Raw genomic sequence first — 15946 nt, 5'->3', positions numbered from 1 at the left:
TCGGTGCAGTTTCTGCCATACTAAGGAATTATTTGTTTTTCCAGTGTCTTTAAAACACATTTTTACGTAACACCAATATCATGCGTTTTATGGGTAAAAAATAGTACTTAAAGGTACTCATTTAACAATTATGTTTTCAAGTTTATAATTTTACTTCCCACTCATAAAACAAACACATTGCAAACATTTCTTCAGCATATTATCTTTTTCTTGCTAGGTCGGACATACAATGATTTAAACCAGTACCCTGTGTTTCCTTGGGTTATTACGAACTACGAGTCTGAGGAGCTGGATCTGACCCTACCAGGCAACTTCAGGGACCTATCAAAGGTATCTTTCAACAGTGCCTGTTCCAAAGCTAACCTGCTTGAGCATTAGAGGGATTCTAAATTTCTGCTCCAGTTTACCCAGGCCATAAGGATTTCATTAAATTAGAAAATCACAAACCTGCAGTGTATGGTTTTCATACCTGTACCAAATATGCTTGACGTTGTATTAAAGCAGAAAAATAATCAATTTAATTTTGACTCGATGAGGTAAATTTTTTTCGGTCATTTTAATATTTTAATGGCTGTTATGTATGTGTATATATTTTATGCTGTTATTTGTGCCAGATCTGTGGTGGATATTGTTTGAACCAATGCAACAGCCAAGTTAAGACGACCAACATTTACTGAGTAAACAGTAGTCTAGTCTTGCAACTTCAGGCTAATAAGATAAAAATTAGTGTGGGGAGAAAGCAATTGTGTTTCTATGCAGTATTCTTTCCGTCATTGATTTGGTTGCTAAGTGATTTTCACACTGAGGCAAAAAACATTTGTTAAAAGAGCTTAGCACATTGATTGGCAAAATGGCTTACTACATAGGGGCCTAAATTGGATAGCCCCCAAAAATGGGTGCAGGGGTTTCAATGCACAATTATCCCATGCCTGTTCAATGTATTGCAAACAGTATTCTGTCCTCATGCTGCCTTCTCATGATCAAGATTTCTGCATGCAAACAGTTCTTTACATTGGCTGCATGTATCAGCAGAGGCCCCAATATCATTAGATACTACCAATGCTTAAAGCTAACCTGCACCTCGTTAAAGGAAGGTAAATTGTGGTTGTTCAAGGTTCTGATATCATTCAGAATAGTGCTGAGCAACACAGAACAATGGCCAGCGATCGGAGAGAGCATGTTGCAAGATTTTTCAATGCTACACTCAAGTTCTTGGTGGAGGAAGTGCGAAGGAGGAAATATGCCCTGCATCCACAGTGGGGCATGAGGCAATCTAGACTCACAGTGATAAGGCAGTGGGGGCAGATAGCCAGAAGTTTAACCCCAGGAATCTGGATGCATTGCTGCAAGAAGTTCAATGACCTCATGAGTAGTCAAGGTCATTGAATGCATCTTCAAATTCCATATCCTACCAACTACACTGCTAGCCTCAACTCACAACCCACTCATCACTCACCTACCAACAATCTCGATGTCAGTCAGATCTTTTACCTAAGTACGTGTATTTCACCTCACCCTCACACCCTTAGCATTGTTGCAAGCCTCTGACCCACATCTCACAGCTTTCCTACATTGTCAGCTGTTCAACCATGACAGCCACATCATCCAACCATATTGCATAACACTCAATGACATATATCCCTCTATCTTGCTGGAAGAGGCGGTGCACAACTGGAAGCAGCAGCACCTAAGTAGAGGATGAGAGGCATGCTTGCATGTTCTGAACCCCAGAGATGAGACAGAGGAAGACCAAGAAGATACTAATGATGAAGACATACCGTCTCTTGATTTCACAATCTAAGCCATCACTTCTGATACTGTATTCATTGCATGTATCTTAGAGGATAGATTAGAGGTAGGAACTATATGTGGTGAACCACTCAGTACAAGTGCCCTGCAGTCAGCTTGCCGGATGGAAAGGTCACACAAGGGTTCTGCTGCAGAGGACTGAGGTGAGGACTTCAATGGGCTGGGCTACAGCACAGGGTTGATGGGTATACACAGCTAAATGCATGGTGCATTGGGAAGTGTGTTAAAAGACCTGGTTTTAATGCCAAGAAACATAGAGGAGTTTGGCTTCAATCTGCAACAGGGGTTCAGACAGAGCTTGAAGATCCTTCTCTCCAGCATGGATCTGGTGGCCAATTGGATCAACATGTTTGTGGGCGTAGCCATGATGCAACATCTGATGACCAATATCTCAGCTTCTATTGCACACAAACAGTTTCCATCAATGATCTAAAAGCTCAAACTAATTTCATGCAAGGTCATCTTGCTGTAATGCAAGCTCAGACTGCTCCCAACATGGCTGTGGATATCACTTATATTAGTTTAAGTTTGTTTGCCACTGGATCATTCCAGGCACCTTAGCATTAATTCACAGCCTGCAGTCCATCACAATATAAATGTTTTTATGGATCCCATATTCAGGGATGTCCATGAGAGCATCTCATTTACCAGTGACAACACCATTCAAGCAGAAAGAGCCAGAGGTTTTGCAGCCAAGGCTGGATTTCTGAAGGTACAAGGAGTCATCAGTTGAACACATGTGACAATAAAAACACCACCTGGACAGCCAGGGGTATTTTTCCATAGAAAAGGATATCACTCCATCAGTGTGCAGATTGTGTATGATCATAGACAAAGGATTCTGCAGGTGTGTGCACAGTATCCAGGGAGCAGTCACAATGCATACATACTTAGGCACTCTCAGGTGCCACGGATGTTCAGTGGCTGAGAACCTTTGAATGGCTGGCTTCTGGGAGGTAATGGTTAACCTCTTAAGAAATAGCTAATGACCACAGTGAGAAATCTATGCACAGAGCCTGAAAGGAGGCATAACAATAGCCAGGCATCTACCAGGCCATAATAACCATTGGTCAGTTCAAAATGCGCTTTAAATTGGCTCGATCAGGTGGCACTCTGCAATATGCTCATGCAAGAATCTTACTCATGGTTGTGGTCTGCTGTACCTTGCACAACCTGGCTCTCCAGAGAGGAGAAGCTCTGGCAGAGGAGGATCTGATGGAGAGCCTCTTCAGCCTCTTACAGCACTGTAACCAGGTCCTTAGAATTACCTGATGGCTGTTGACTTCCTCTGCAACCTTCATCGAGACTGCTTTGGTCAAGCTGGGTGGTCTGCTCTTCTGTCAGCAGTTATGAAGCCCTCCCACTGATCTAAACTAAAGTCCTCCTTGCTGCCTTGAGGAAGACTTACAGGGAGTCATCACCAAACCATGAGAACATCCTTGGTCTGGGCCCTTCAACAGCTCCTCTCTCTGCCATATGGTGGCCTTACAGCCTCTATGAACAAAGATAGTTAAAGGACAGAATTTGAGCCGTTTTCTAAACACTTGTTATTCACAAGGGAAATGGGGCAGGAATGCTCAAATATTCTTTCCGTCCTGACAAGGGGACCTGAGTAAGACAGTACTGACACAATAGTAACCAAAATTTAAAAATAAATTCTTAATTGCTGCTGCTCCAATAGTTCAAAGGATTTCACATTCTTCTGGGTGAAAGTGTTGGTCTGAAAGCCAGTAATTATGGTGCAGCTGCCACCAACCCATGCCAGGGCGCCTTTAAATGGGTGGCCATGACCAACTTCCGGTTCATGGCCTGCCCAATTAGTCCCTGGATGTCCTGCCCTAGAGGCCCAATTGGGTGAGCTGACCATCCTTCCCTTTCCTCATTGGCCGGCTTCCTGCTAGGTGGCTGTTAATTGGCAGCAAGATGCTTTGTTCGGCGTTTTTAAAAGGCCGGACAAGAGTCAACAAACCGCACGTTCTGTGCCGAACCCTCATTCACTGCCAAAACGCATAAAATTCACCCCTTTGTTTTTGCCTGGCATTTCAAATGCACCTAATGCACCCCTTCCTCTCACAAGACATATTTTAAATTAATTTGGAAATTGAAACAGTATTTTTATCCACAAAAATTTAAGCATGCAAATAACTTTTAATTTGAATTTTGCTCACATTTTTCACATCCCACATTGAAGTGATTCCATGCACAAAACCAAACTACACTGCAAGCTACGAGTAATTATATGAGGAAATGGGAGCTGTGAATTCAGCACTGATGGTCAGATTTGCAGCAGCGGATGGGTACAAAAGCCTAAACTTGCCCCAGAATGGAAAATTAGGCTTATTCTTATTCCATTTAATTGCATTAATATTTAATTTTCTAAGGAAAAGGGGATAAAAATGCATGAAACAAAACAACAGTTAAGCATTTATGATGTATAAATTCAGAGCAGTCTAGGTTAACCCTTCCTGTACTGCAGTGATGCCACAGTATTGTATTGAAGGAGACTTTCAGGTGAGCACCAAATGGACACGATATCATCTGGACTTCTGCGAAATATATTAATCACGAGAGTGAACTACTTACTGTTTTGGGCCTCATTAACGTTTTCCTGGTGAACTGCAGATGCCAAACGTAAATTTCAGCAATGGCTCAGTGGTTGTAGTCTCACTTCAGAAGGTTATAGGATCAGGTCCTGTTCCAGAGACTTGAACACAAAATCCAGGCTGACATTCCAGAGCAGTACTGAGGGAGTGCAGCACTGTTAAAGGTGCTGTCTTTTGGATGAGTGATTAAACTGAGGTCCCATCTGCTCTTTCAGGTGGATATAAAATGGCACCTTTTGAAGAAGAGTAGGGGACTATTCCATGGTGTCCTGGCCAATATAGTCCCTCAAGCAATATCACTAAAAACAGATTATCAAGTCACATCGCATTGTGGATCCTTGCTGTGTACAAATTGGTTGCCATGTTTCCTGTATTAGAGCAGTGACTGCACTTCAAAAGTGTTTCATTAGCTGTAAAGTGCATTGGGATGTTATGAGGTGGTGAAAGGTTTATAAATACTTAAGTAAATACTTTATTTTTTACAAGCAGGCACCTGCTTGGGGTCTCAAGAAGAAAAATCAGGCTTGCTACAGCATGCAGCCAGTTCCTTTAACGGCTTCCAGGTCTAAAAAATGTGGACTGTACTTTGACCAGTTCTCCTTGAAATTTGCAATCAAGTTCCTACAACAAACATAATACCCTGATTTGTATATTTAACAGCCTCTTGCCTATCCTTGGTGGAAGTGCTTGGTGCCGATTTTAGAGGCTTGCCTAAAAGTCGATTCAAACAATCAAATGGGTGCACAATGTTGGCACCAGAATCTTAATTGTCAGTTGCTTATCTTTCAGGTGTCAGACAGTTGAAACTTTGGTACAGCATTCAATAATGCATGGCCATAAACCATATGGATTCCTGCTATTTGACTTCTATAAAATCTCAGTACAATTTTGCCAGATTGTAGGTTTTAGCTGCAAAACAGGTATTAGAGGGAAAGTATCAGTGGGACTAGCCTTCAACTTTCTCAATGCTGTTTTCTCACTTTCCATGTGTGATGTTTGTTATGACCCAGCAGTTGGTAAAGCTGAGATATTTAAAATTCGAGAGGGAAACCTTAAACAATTGTCATAAACTATATTTTCAAGTGGTATATTTGAGAGGCAGCTCTAAATTCAGGAATCTGGCCACCAGTTCTCGAGAGGTTTTATATCAAAATACATGAGGCAGTTATTAATTTACATAAGATAAATATATACACATGGCTGCAAATTACCACTATCATAACTTCTAACAAATTCCCAAACGAATCTCCACTAAGCAACAGCAACCTATAAGCTTTAAGCAGACACCAGGGAAAGCATTTTCACCTTACAAATTCAAAATTAGGTTCACTTTGGTTCCTTTACAGACACAGTGGTAGGCTTACAGGTTTTGATCTTACATTGCCTCTGCTCCACACACGCTATCTGTTATACCTAGCACATCTCATTGAATGTAAATTCTCATTGTATCACCAGCTCCTTTGAACCCCACCTCTTCTAACAATAAAACACCTTTCATAGTACCAATTTTATTAGTAAATAAACATTTCTTCGTCTCTGCTAGCTAGGTGCCAGATTTCACTCCCCTTCTTGAATGTTCTATTCAACAAAATACAAATGCATTCTACCTCTCTTACATCTCAAAACTATTATACATCAAAGCACCCAGACTAGCTGGCTTTAATCCAATTAAGAAATACCCACGGACTAAGCCTCTATTTTATTAAAATTTCCCAATAATATTACATATATTCATAGCTTCATGACAATGTTATTTTCTTCCTGCAATAAACTATAAATGAAATAGTTGAGGAATTTTGTCAAAATTAGCAAATTAAATTCAGTATTACTCGATACATGTAATGGCTAGTATTCATTGGAGGTCAAAAAGAAGACACCTCTACTAGAAACTTTAGCTTTTTTAAATAATCGATTAAGTGTATAATGGAATTTCCCTGAAATGCTTTAGCTCAAGTGTTAAAACACCTTACATATATCAAAACAAGCCATGTTTATGTAAACAGAAATGGTTAACTCAAGTAATTTAAGGAATACAAATCATTACCTCAAAAGGTACATAAATTGTGACCAAGCTTTGGAAATTTAAACTAGATCAGGCAGCTTTTTATTTTCTTTAATCCCCTTAAATGGTTCATCCATTCAGGCATTAGCCTCAAACCTTCCTCTCCTTAAAAAAATTTCTCACATTGAGGTTGTACCCGAAGACAAAGCAGCAAACTTTATTTTGTTTGACGACTCTATGCAATTCCATTCCTTAAATAGTGTTTCATGTAGAGTATTTTTTACTGTTTCCTACAATCAGGATAAATGATTACTAAACAAACACATGCATAATTTCAAACTAAAACTACTTTGGCACCAGTCACTCTTTGCTTATTATGCACTGCTAAGAAAACAGAGAAGCTGTTCAAAGAGCAGGACTATTGAGTGTCTGCTGTGGACATAAATACGTCTAGGCGATAGATTCATACAGACTGTTAATTTTGTGTAGAATGCTGCTGTCCACAAGTTATTTTATGCATTATCTTGCATATTATGTTAAAATTAGACTATTTCCTGTTAAACTGCATGCTGTACTGAATGGAAATAAATTAAAATTTGTTATGAACATACGAAATATGAGTAGAAGTAGGCCATTTGGTCCCTTGAGCCTGCTCCGCCATTCAATAACATCATGGCTGATCTGTTTGTGTTTCAAATTCCACATTCCCTTCAACCTCCGATAACCTTTGATTCCCTTGCCTAGCAAGACTTTATCTACCTCTGCCTTAAAAATATTCAGTGACCCCGCTTCCAATGCCTTCAGAGACAGAGAGCTCCAAAGTCCCACAACCCTCTGAGAGAAAAAAAATCTCCAAATTTCTGTCCAAAGAGGGTAACCCGTAATTTTAAACCATGGTCCCTAGCTCTGGACTTACCCACAAGAGGAAACATCCTTTTCATGTCCATCTTGTCAAAACCATTGAGGATCTTCTATATTTCAATCAAGTCACCCCTCACTCTTCTAAACTCCAGTGGAAACAAGCCCAGTCTGCCTAATCTTTCCTCATAAGACAACCCCACTGATTCCAGGTATCAAACCTGTAAACCTCTTCTGAAACGCCTCCAACCTCCAACACATTTACATCTTTCCTTAAAAAAGGAGACAAACTACATACACAATATTCAAGATGTGGTCTCACTAATACCCTGTATAACTGAAGCGTAACATCCTGACTTTTGCATTCAATTTCTCTCGTAATAAAGGATAGCATTCCATTAGCCTTCTTAATAACTTGCTGTACCTGCATACTACCTTTTTGTGACTCATGCACCAAAACATCTAGATCCCTCTGCAGCCGTTCTCTGTTTAAGTAATGCTCTACTTTTTTATTATTTCTGCCAAAGTAAACAACTTCATATTTTCCTACATTATACTCCATTTGCCAGATTTTTGCCCACACACTCAACCTATCTATATCCATCTGCAACCACCTATGTCCTCTTCACAACATACTTTCCTAACTATATTTGTGTTGTCTGCAAATTTAGTTACCATGCCTTCACACCCCCCATCTAAGTCATTGATAAAAATTGTAAAAAGTTAAGGCCCCTGCCCAGACCCCTGTGGGTCTCCACTCGTCACATCATGTCAACCTGAAAAAGACTCATTTATGCATGCTCTCTGTTTCCTGCCAGCCAGCCAATCTTCTATCCATGCTAATACATTACCCCCTACACCATGAGCTTTTATTTTCACAATAACCTTTGATGTGGCACCTTATCAAACGCCTTCTGGAAATCCAAGTATAGCACGTCTACCAGCTTCCTTTATCCACAGTGCATCTTACTTCTTCAAAGAACTCCAATAAATTAGTTAAATATGATTTCCCTTTCAAAAAACCATGCCGACTTTTCCCAATTACCTTGAGCTTTTCTAAGTGCCTAGCTATAACTTCCTTAATGATAGATTCTAACACCTTCCCCACAGCTGACGTCAAGCTAACTTGCCTATAGATTCCTGTTTTCTGCCTCCCTCCCTTCTTGAATAGAGGGGTTATATTTGCTATTTCGCTGTCTGGCGGAACTTTTCCAGAATCTGGGGAATTTTGGAAAATTAACACCAACGCATCTACTAACTCATTAGCCACCTCTTTTACCAACCTACGATGAAGTCCATCAGGACCCGGAGACTTGTCAGCCCGCAGCTCCATCAGTTTTCTCTGTACCACTCCCCTAACAATTGTAATTTCACCAAATTTCCCTCTCCCTTCCACCTTCTGATTTACAGCTATTACCATTGTCACTCTCTAGAGGACCAACACTCACTTTACTTACTCTTTTCTTTTTAAATACCTGTAGAAACTTTTGTTATCTATTTTCACATTTCTAGCTAGCTTCCTCTCGAACTTTAATTTTTCTCCTGATTAACCTTTTAGTCATTCTCTGCCGTTCTTTATATTCTGACCAATCATCTGACCTGCCACTCATCTTTGTGCAGTTACATGTTTTTTCCTTAAGTTTGATGCTTTCCCTAACTTCTTTAGTTAACCACGGATGGTGGGTCCTCTCCTTAGAATTTTTCTTTATAGTGGGAATATACTTATTCTTGGTATTCTGAAGTATCCCTTAAATGTCCGCCACTGCTTCTCTATTGATCTATCCCTTAGCCTAGTATCCCAGTTCACTTCAGCTAGCTCAGCATTCATGCCCAAATAGTCACCGCATAGTTACCTAATTAATCTTCAAACATAATTTTGTTTAAAGTAAACTACTGTTGCTTCTCCCTGCTATATTACAGTACGAAAGTATGAAGTTAACTTGTTTTTATGCGAGACTACAGCAAATACATATCTTAAAGTAGTTTGGATAGTTTTGAACAATATATCAAGAGCTTTAATATTAGTACACAGAAGATGTCTTTAAAATAAAGCACCGTCCCAAAGTTACTGTAAAATGAACTGTCTACAAATTTAGTATGTTGCATAGCCTTGTATTATTGAGTTATTTGGGGTGAGACAACCTTTCTCAATTGAATATTAATGAATGAAAGGCTATATGTACATTTATTGTAATTGGCACATAAAGGATTATTTAATGTGCAAAGTGGACCCTGAAATTCTAAAAACTGGGTAAATATACATCAAGTCTGTTCATTATTACCAGTATAAATGGAAATCATTGTTCTTGAAATTATTTTTAGTTGTTGCGTTTGATTTTCTTGACTTCACAGAAACAGCTGTGCTGCAGGATTGTTAAAAGTTGAAGAACTGAAGGAAACTGCATTTAATCTGATTCTCAGCTAATCAGAACTCCTCTTTACCCATAATCTAACACCTGATATATTTTGGAGTTTTGATTTTGAATCAGAAATACTACTATTTAAATTTATTGCTTTCAATTTTGGTTAATTTATTTCAATTGTATTGTTATGCCGAGTTTAATTTATAATTCAGTTTGTTTTGCATGTAGCATATCACACACATGCATATATAACACTGTCAGTATAAAGAATGGAACAAATAGAAAAGTTTATTTCATGTTGATGTCAATTTTCATCTGTTGTAAACTTTGGAGTTGATAAATTGAAGTTGGCATTAAGAACAATTTGCTGGATTTCTTCACAACATGGTGAGCTTTGCATAATTATCAGCACAATGCCATTTGTTCTGCCCTGTGCTTATTCACTAGTGTTTATCTGGCAACTCTGGTTTGTTAAATTGAGGACCAAGAATCTTTTCATCTATTGTGTATACTTCAGCTTCACCAGTCAGAGTTCTCATTCTAGAAAGGACATGTAGTTCATCAGATGTCTGAAATGGCAATATCATTTAACCCTTTGCTTAGTTGAAGTAGTAGTTCTGCACCCATAATTATAGCATGATTGGTTAACTGGTTTGTTCAGTGTTGTGAATTAATAATTGTCCATAGCTTCTTTAGCCATGAAATTCAGCTCTGTTGTGCACTGGTGCTAGGGCCACAGAAGCCTAGACATCAGAAAATGGTGACTGAGCTGCTTCCAACCACTTTTGGCACAGCCTTCGCTGCATGCCATGCTAGTAAGGGCACTAAAGTGGGCTCCAGAAGCATCCACATTGGGAAGATCGTGACATTGAACAGCATCTCACACTGATTTGGCAACAACCCTGGCATTTTGGACCTTCCAGGTCCTGTAACTTAAATTTCTCAAACCCTCTCAACCAAACATACATTCAGCTTCACAAGAGATATGCACCAGCTCCCCCCCGCCTCCCCCCCACTGCTACTAGTGCTATTTAAAGGCATCAACAAGGGACTTTCAGGCATGGTGTTTTTGTCTTTATTTTGCTGCTACACAGTGAATGGAGGTACTGTAATTGTTCAAGGAGTTCTGAAGAGTTTTTGGAGTCAGAAGTGAGTAGTGAGTGATGCCGGACTTTGCCAAGGAGGTCAGAGGCATTTGTAGGTCTGTCAGTCTGTCAGCAAAAAGCATGCTATCATTAATGGGGGTAATAGTTGCAGCCCCTCTTGGTCTGTGGCATGGCAGGGACATGGCACATGGGAAGCTATACATAAAGGGAGGAGGTAGAGGGCTTCTAATAGAAGGCTGAATGCCACCACCACCACCCACCACCTCTTCCTTACCTCTAACTCAGACAGAAGCAGTGTCTGAGGTGGCTACGATTCACCAAGGAGGTGGTCATTGGACATAGGAGCATAAGACTTAGGAGCAGGAGTAGGCCATTTGGCCCTTCAAGGCTGCTCTGCCATTCAATAAGATCAATGCTGATCTGACTGTGGCCTCAACTCCACTTTCTTGTCTGCTTCTCCATAACACTTGACTCCCTTAGCTATCAAAAATCTATCTAACTCAGCCTTGAACAAATTCAATGGCCTAGCTTCCACTGCTTTCTGGGGAAGAGAATTCCACATGCTAACAACCCCCTGAGAGAAAAAAATTCTCCTCATTTCCACCATAAATGGGAGACCTGTAAACTGTCAGCGTTGGCAGAGTGGCATTCTCACTGGACTAGGATTCCAGGAAATGTTCTGGGGATAAAAGCAAAATACTGTGGATGTTGGAAATTTGAAACAAAAACAAAAATTGCTGGAAAAATTCAGCAGGTCTGACAGCATCTGTGGAGAGGAAGACAGAGTTAACATTTTGAGTCTGTGTGACTCTTCATCAGAACTAAAGAGAAATAGAAATGTGGTGTTTAAGGGAGGTGGGACAGGTGGAGCTGGATAAAGGGCCAGTGATAGGTGGAGGGAAGTGAGAGATTGCCAAAGATGTCATAAACAAAAGGTCAAAGAGGTGTTGACGGTGGTGATATTAGTTAAAGGATGTTCTAATGGTAACATTAAGGGTAGAAAGCATGCTATTAAACATGCTAATGTCACCATTAGCACATCCTTTAGCTAATATCACCACCGTCAGCACCCCTTTGACCTTTTGTTTATGGCATCTTTGGCAGTCTCTCCTTTGCCTCCACTATTAATGGCCCTCTATCCAGCTCCACCTGTTCCACCCCCCCTTAAATAGCTTATATTTCACCGCATTGCTACTTCTCTTTAGTTCTGATGAAGAGTCACATGGACTCAAAACGTTAACTCTGTCTTCCTCTCCACAGATGCTGTCGGACCTGCTGAATTTTTCCAACAATTTTTGTTCTTGTTAATGTTCTGAGGGTCTGGGTTTGAATCCCACCATGGCAGATGGTGAAATTAGAATTCAATCAAAATTTGGAATTAAAAGTCTGGTTCACAAATGCTCTTTAGGTAAGGAAATCTGCTGTCCTTACTTGGTCTGGTCTGCATGTGACTCCAGATCCACAGCAATGTGTTTGCGTCTGCAATTAGGGATGGGCAATAAATGCTGACGCCCACATCCCATGGACAAATTTTTAAAAGTTCTACAGTTTCTCCATTTAAATAGTAAACTATTTTTCTATTCTTCTTGCCAAGTGAACAAGTTCACATTTTCCCTCATTACACTCCATCTGCAATTTTTTTTGACCACTTACTTAACCTATCTATTGCTTTGTGGTCTCTACCTCCTCTTGAGGTCTTGTCAACTCACTTTGCTACCTATCTTGGTGCATTCAGCAAGTTTAACTACTATACATTTGGTCCCTTCATCTAAGCCATAGATATAGATTGTAAATAGTTGAGGCCTCAGCACTCCACTAGTTCAGCAGCCCTACTTTTTAGACCCTAGTATACAGACCATTAGGTCCTGGGGATTTGTCAGCCATTAGTTCTAATAGTTTTCCCAGTATCTTTTCGCTGGTGATGGTGATTATTTTAAGTTCCTCCCTCCCTTTCACCTCTTGGGACGTGCTCTAAGTATTTTACAGTGGAGACAGACACACAATATTTGTTCAACACTTCCTCCATTTCCTGGTTTCCCATTATTAATTCCTCAGACTCTCACTGTGGAGGACCAACACTCACTTTGGTTACTCTTTTTCTTTTTAAATACTTGAAGAAACTTTTACTCTTTTTATATTTCTAGCTAGCCTCTTCTCATACTCTAATTTCTCCCGCTTTATTATTTTTTTAGTCATTCTTTGTTGGCTCTTAAAATTTGTCCAATCTTCTGACCTACAATTATTTTTTGCAAATTTTAGTGTTTCTTTCAGTTTGATACTATACTTAATTTAGTGTTATGAACAATGTATAATTTTAAGTTGAATTTGTATATATATTTGTGTTAAGAAAGGTAAAAGTTTCAGTTTCACTTAGGTTTTGTTTATGAACCTTGGTACCTGGGTGCCTGGATAGTCTTGAGACTGAAAGGTTTGAGGTCTTTTGGGGTTTTTGTATATATACATTTTTAATAAGATTTTACAACCCCTGAAGTTAAAGAGATGGGTTAAAAGGGGTTGAAAGTTCAGTGATTCCAAACACAAAATACAAAGTAGAAATGCTTTACTGTTGCCGAGTGACAGTGGTCCAGAGACACAGGAAAGATGGGACTTGAGAGAGGGGTGGTTCAGTGTGTGTCAAAGAGAGAAGAAAGTGTCTAAGCTCTCTGAGAAGTAAAAATACAAGGCTATTGGGACAGTAGCTAACTGAATGATCAGTTATAGGCTCAGTAAAGTGATCGGTTTAGCGGAAGTGCTACTGGAAGTCTGAGTTTAGGGACCTCATTTGTTGGCTCTGCAATTGAAGAAACAGTGAGTTTTGAGTGTGAGTTTTGGGTGTCTTGGAGAATGATACAAGTTGGATGAGAGGCATCAAGTGAATGCTCAGGAATTCCTTGGAAGAAAACCGTTTGCAACTGTGCCAGTTCTAAGTGAGAAGTCTTTGTGTCAAGCTAATGGTAACTCTTAAGTAATTTATGCATCTGTGAAGATATTGCTGGGGTCAAGGAATAGTGGGAATTTGAATTGTCACCTTGTGTTTGTATTGAGATCTTTTGAACCTCTTTGATGTAATATAGTTCACTTTTCTTATTTTAATAAATATTTTATTCTTTGCATTAAAAGTTCATCAGCAGACTCCTATGAACTTGTTAAGTAACTTTCCTCCATAGTTTCTAAAAATAAAAAGTTAGGATCTATCAAGCCAGGCTTCGGTCTGGGACCTGACTTGTGCAGTGTTAACAGCAGCTGGATTTGTAACAACAGCCATGGATGATGCATCCTTCGCATAAAGGCTTTGTTTCTCACTGGGATATATATTTTCTGAGAGGTATGAAATATTTCCTTAAAAGCCTGCCACTGCTTCTTTACTGTCCTACCTTTTGACCTAGTTTCCCAGTTCACTTTAGCCAACTCTATCTTCATACTATTACAATTACCTTTATTTAGGTTTAAAACACTAGACCCACACTTCTCGCCTTCAAACTAAATGTGAAGTTCTATCATGTTATGATTGTTGTTGCCTAGAGGGTCCTTTACAATGAGATTATTGACTAATCCTGTGTCATTGCGCATAGCCCAGTCTAGAATAGCTTGTTTCCTGGTTGGCACTGAAACGTACATCTCTAAGAAACTGTCCTGAATACACTCTATGAACTCATCTTCCAGGCTACCTTTGAAAATCTGATTTGCACAATCTATATGTAAATTAAAATCGTCCATCATTATTTAGTACCTTTATTACACGCCCCATTATTTCATCCTGTAAACTCGGTCCTACAATGGAGCTACTGTTAGGGGACCTCTAAATTACACCCATAATTGACCTCTTACCTTTGCTTTTTCCTATATCTACCCAAATTGATTCTACATCTTGATCTTCTGAGCTAAGGTCATCTTTTACTACTGTACTAAGATCATCTTAATTAACAAGCTATCCCATCACGTTTTCTTAGTTTCCTGTCTTTCTGAAATGTCAAATTCCCTTGAATATTCAGGTCCCAGCCTTGGTCACCTTGCAATCTTGGCTGGATTTTACGTGCCTCCACCGGGTGTGTTTTTGGCAAGGGTCACATAGGGTGGGCACCCATCCCACCACCTTCCCGCCCATCCCTGAGCTCACCCGCATAATAAGATAGGTGGGCATTGAAGTTGGCAGTTTACCCACCATATTTAAATAAAGGGTCAGTTGAGCTTGTTAACAAGCCAGTTGACCCCAATAATATGCTGCCCAGGCCATACTATGGGTTGCATGAGCAGTCAGTTGGGAATGGGCAGGCTGTTTTTGTTGAAAAGTTTTTAAAAGGGTGGGAAGGAAGTGGGAGTACTATCTTTGGGCAGGTGCCCTTTGAGCACTGGGGGCAATCCCCTTTGATAGTATCCCTCCATTCTTCCTATCTGCCTGTTCTCCAAAACCCACCTGTTCTCCAAAACCCACAATCCCAGCCGTCACCCCCCTCCCTAAGTTGGCCAAACCCTCCCTAATCCATACCCGGACTTATTTCACTTTGGGACCCATTAGGCCTTCTTCTTGGGACTGAATTCCATCCCAGCGATGCCCACTAATGAGATCCTGGCACTGCCAAAACTGCTGGAGCTGCCGGCCATTCGTATTGGCCAGCAGCTCCTGAGGGCGGGACTTCCTCCGCAACGAGGGGCGGAAATCCTACTGTCAGGCAATTTAGCCCACCCACAGCTCATTATGGCTGCGGGGCAGGCTGGCATGGAGTGAGTTGGCTTGCAGCCAACTTTCCTTCTGGGTTTGGAGGGGGGTGGCGTGAGCTGCCTGTGTCCCCATAATATGCAGCCCTATGTCTCTGTAATGGCTATCGGGTCATACATATTTATTTCTATTTGTGCTAACAATTCATCCATCTTGTTGAGAATGTTGCACGCATTCAGAAACAGAGCTTTTAATTCTGTCTTTTTGCCATTTTTACTAGCTCTGGCCTTATCTGCTGGTGCAATCTTAAGTTTGTATGCTCTGTCCCTTACTGCCACACTCTGGTAATCATTACCCAAACAACAACCTGACTCCATTGCCTTGTCGTTTCCCCTTTAATTTACCAATCTCCCCTCACATGGTCCCTTCTCCCTACTATTTCATTTACAGCCCTTTCCACCTCCCTAGTTATATGACTCGCCAGAACACTGGTCCCAGAACAGTTCAGGTTTCCTTTTATTTGTTTGTTCATGGAATGTGGGCTTTGC

The 15946-nt window shown here is 40.3% G+C and overlaps 1 protein-coding gene across 2 annotated transcripts in view; it reads left to right on the top strand.

The window, feature by feature from the left end:
• The window catches only part of nbeaa (neurobeachin a), a 1069212-nt gene that overhangs the window by 840697 nt on the left and 212569 nt on the right, over positions 1 to 15946 (top strand). For both annotated transcript variants that reach the window (XM_041199054.1, XM_041199053.1), the window contains exon 44: positions 218 to 330. In XM_041199054.1, coding sequence (XP_041054988.1) covers positions 218 to 330 — 113 coding nt within the window. The remainder of the gene's footprint in view (positions 1 to 217; positions 331 to 15946) is intronic.

The sequence above is a fragment of the Carcharodon carcharias genome, chromosome 11, assembly GCF_017639515.1.
Source record: "Carcharodon carcharias isolate sCarCar2 chromosome 11, sCarCar2.pri, whole genome shotgun sequence".
In the NCBI taxonomy this organism is placed as follows: domain Eukaryota; kingdom Metazoa; phylum Chordata; class Chondrichthyes; order Lamniformes; family Lamnidae; genus Carcharodon; species Carcharodon carcharias.
The sequence above is the reverse complement of the archived record's forward strand: the minus strand, read 5'-3'. Positions and strand labels throughout refer to the sequence as shown.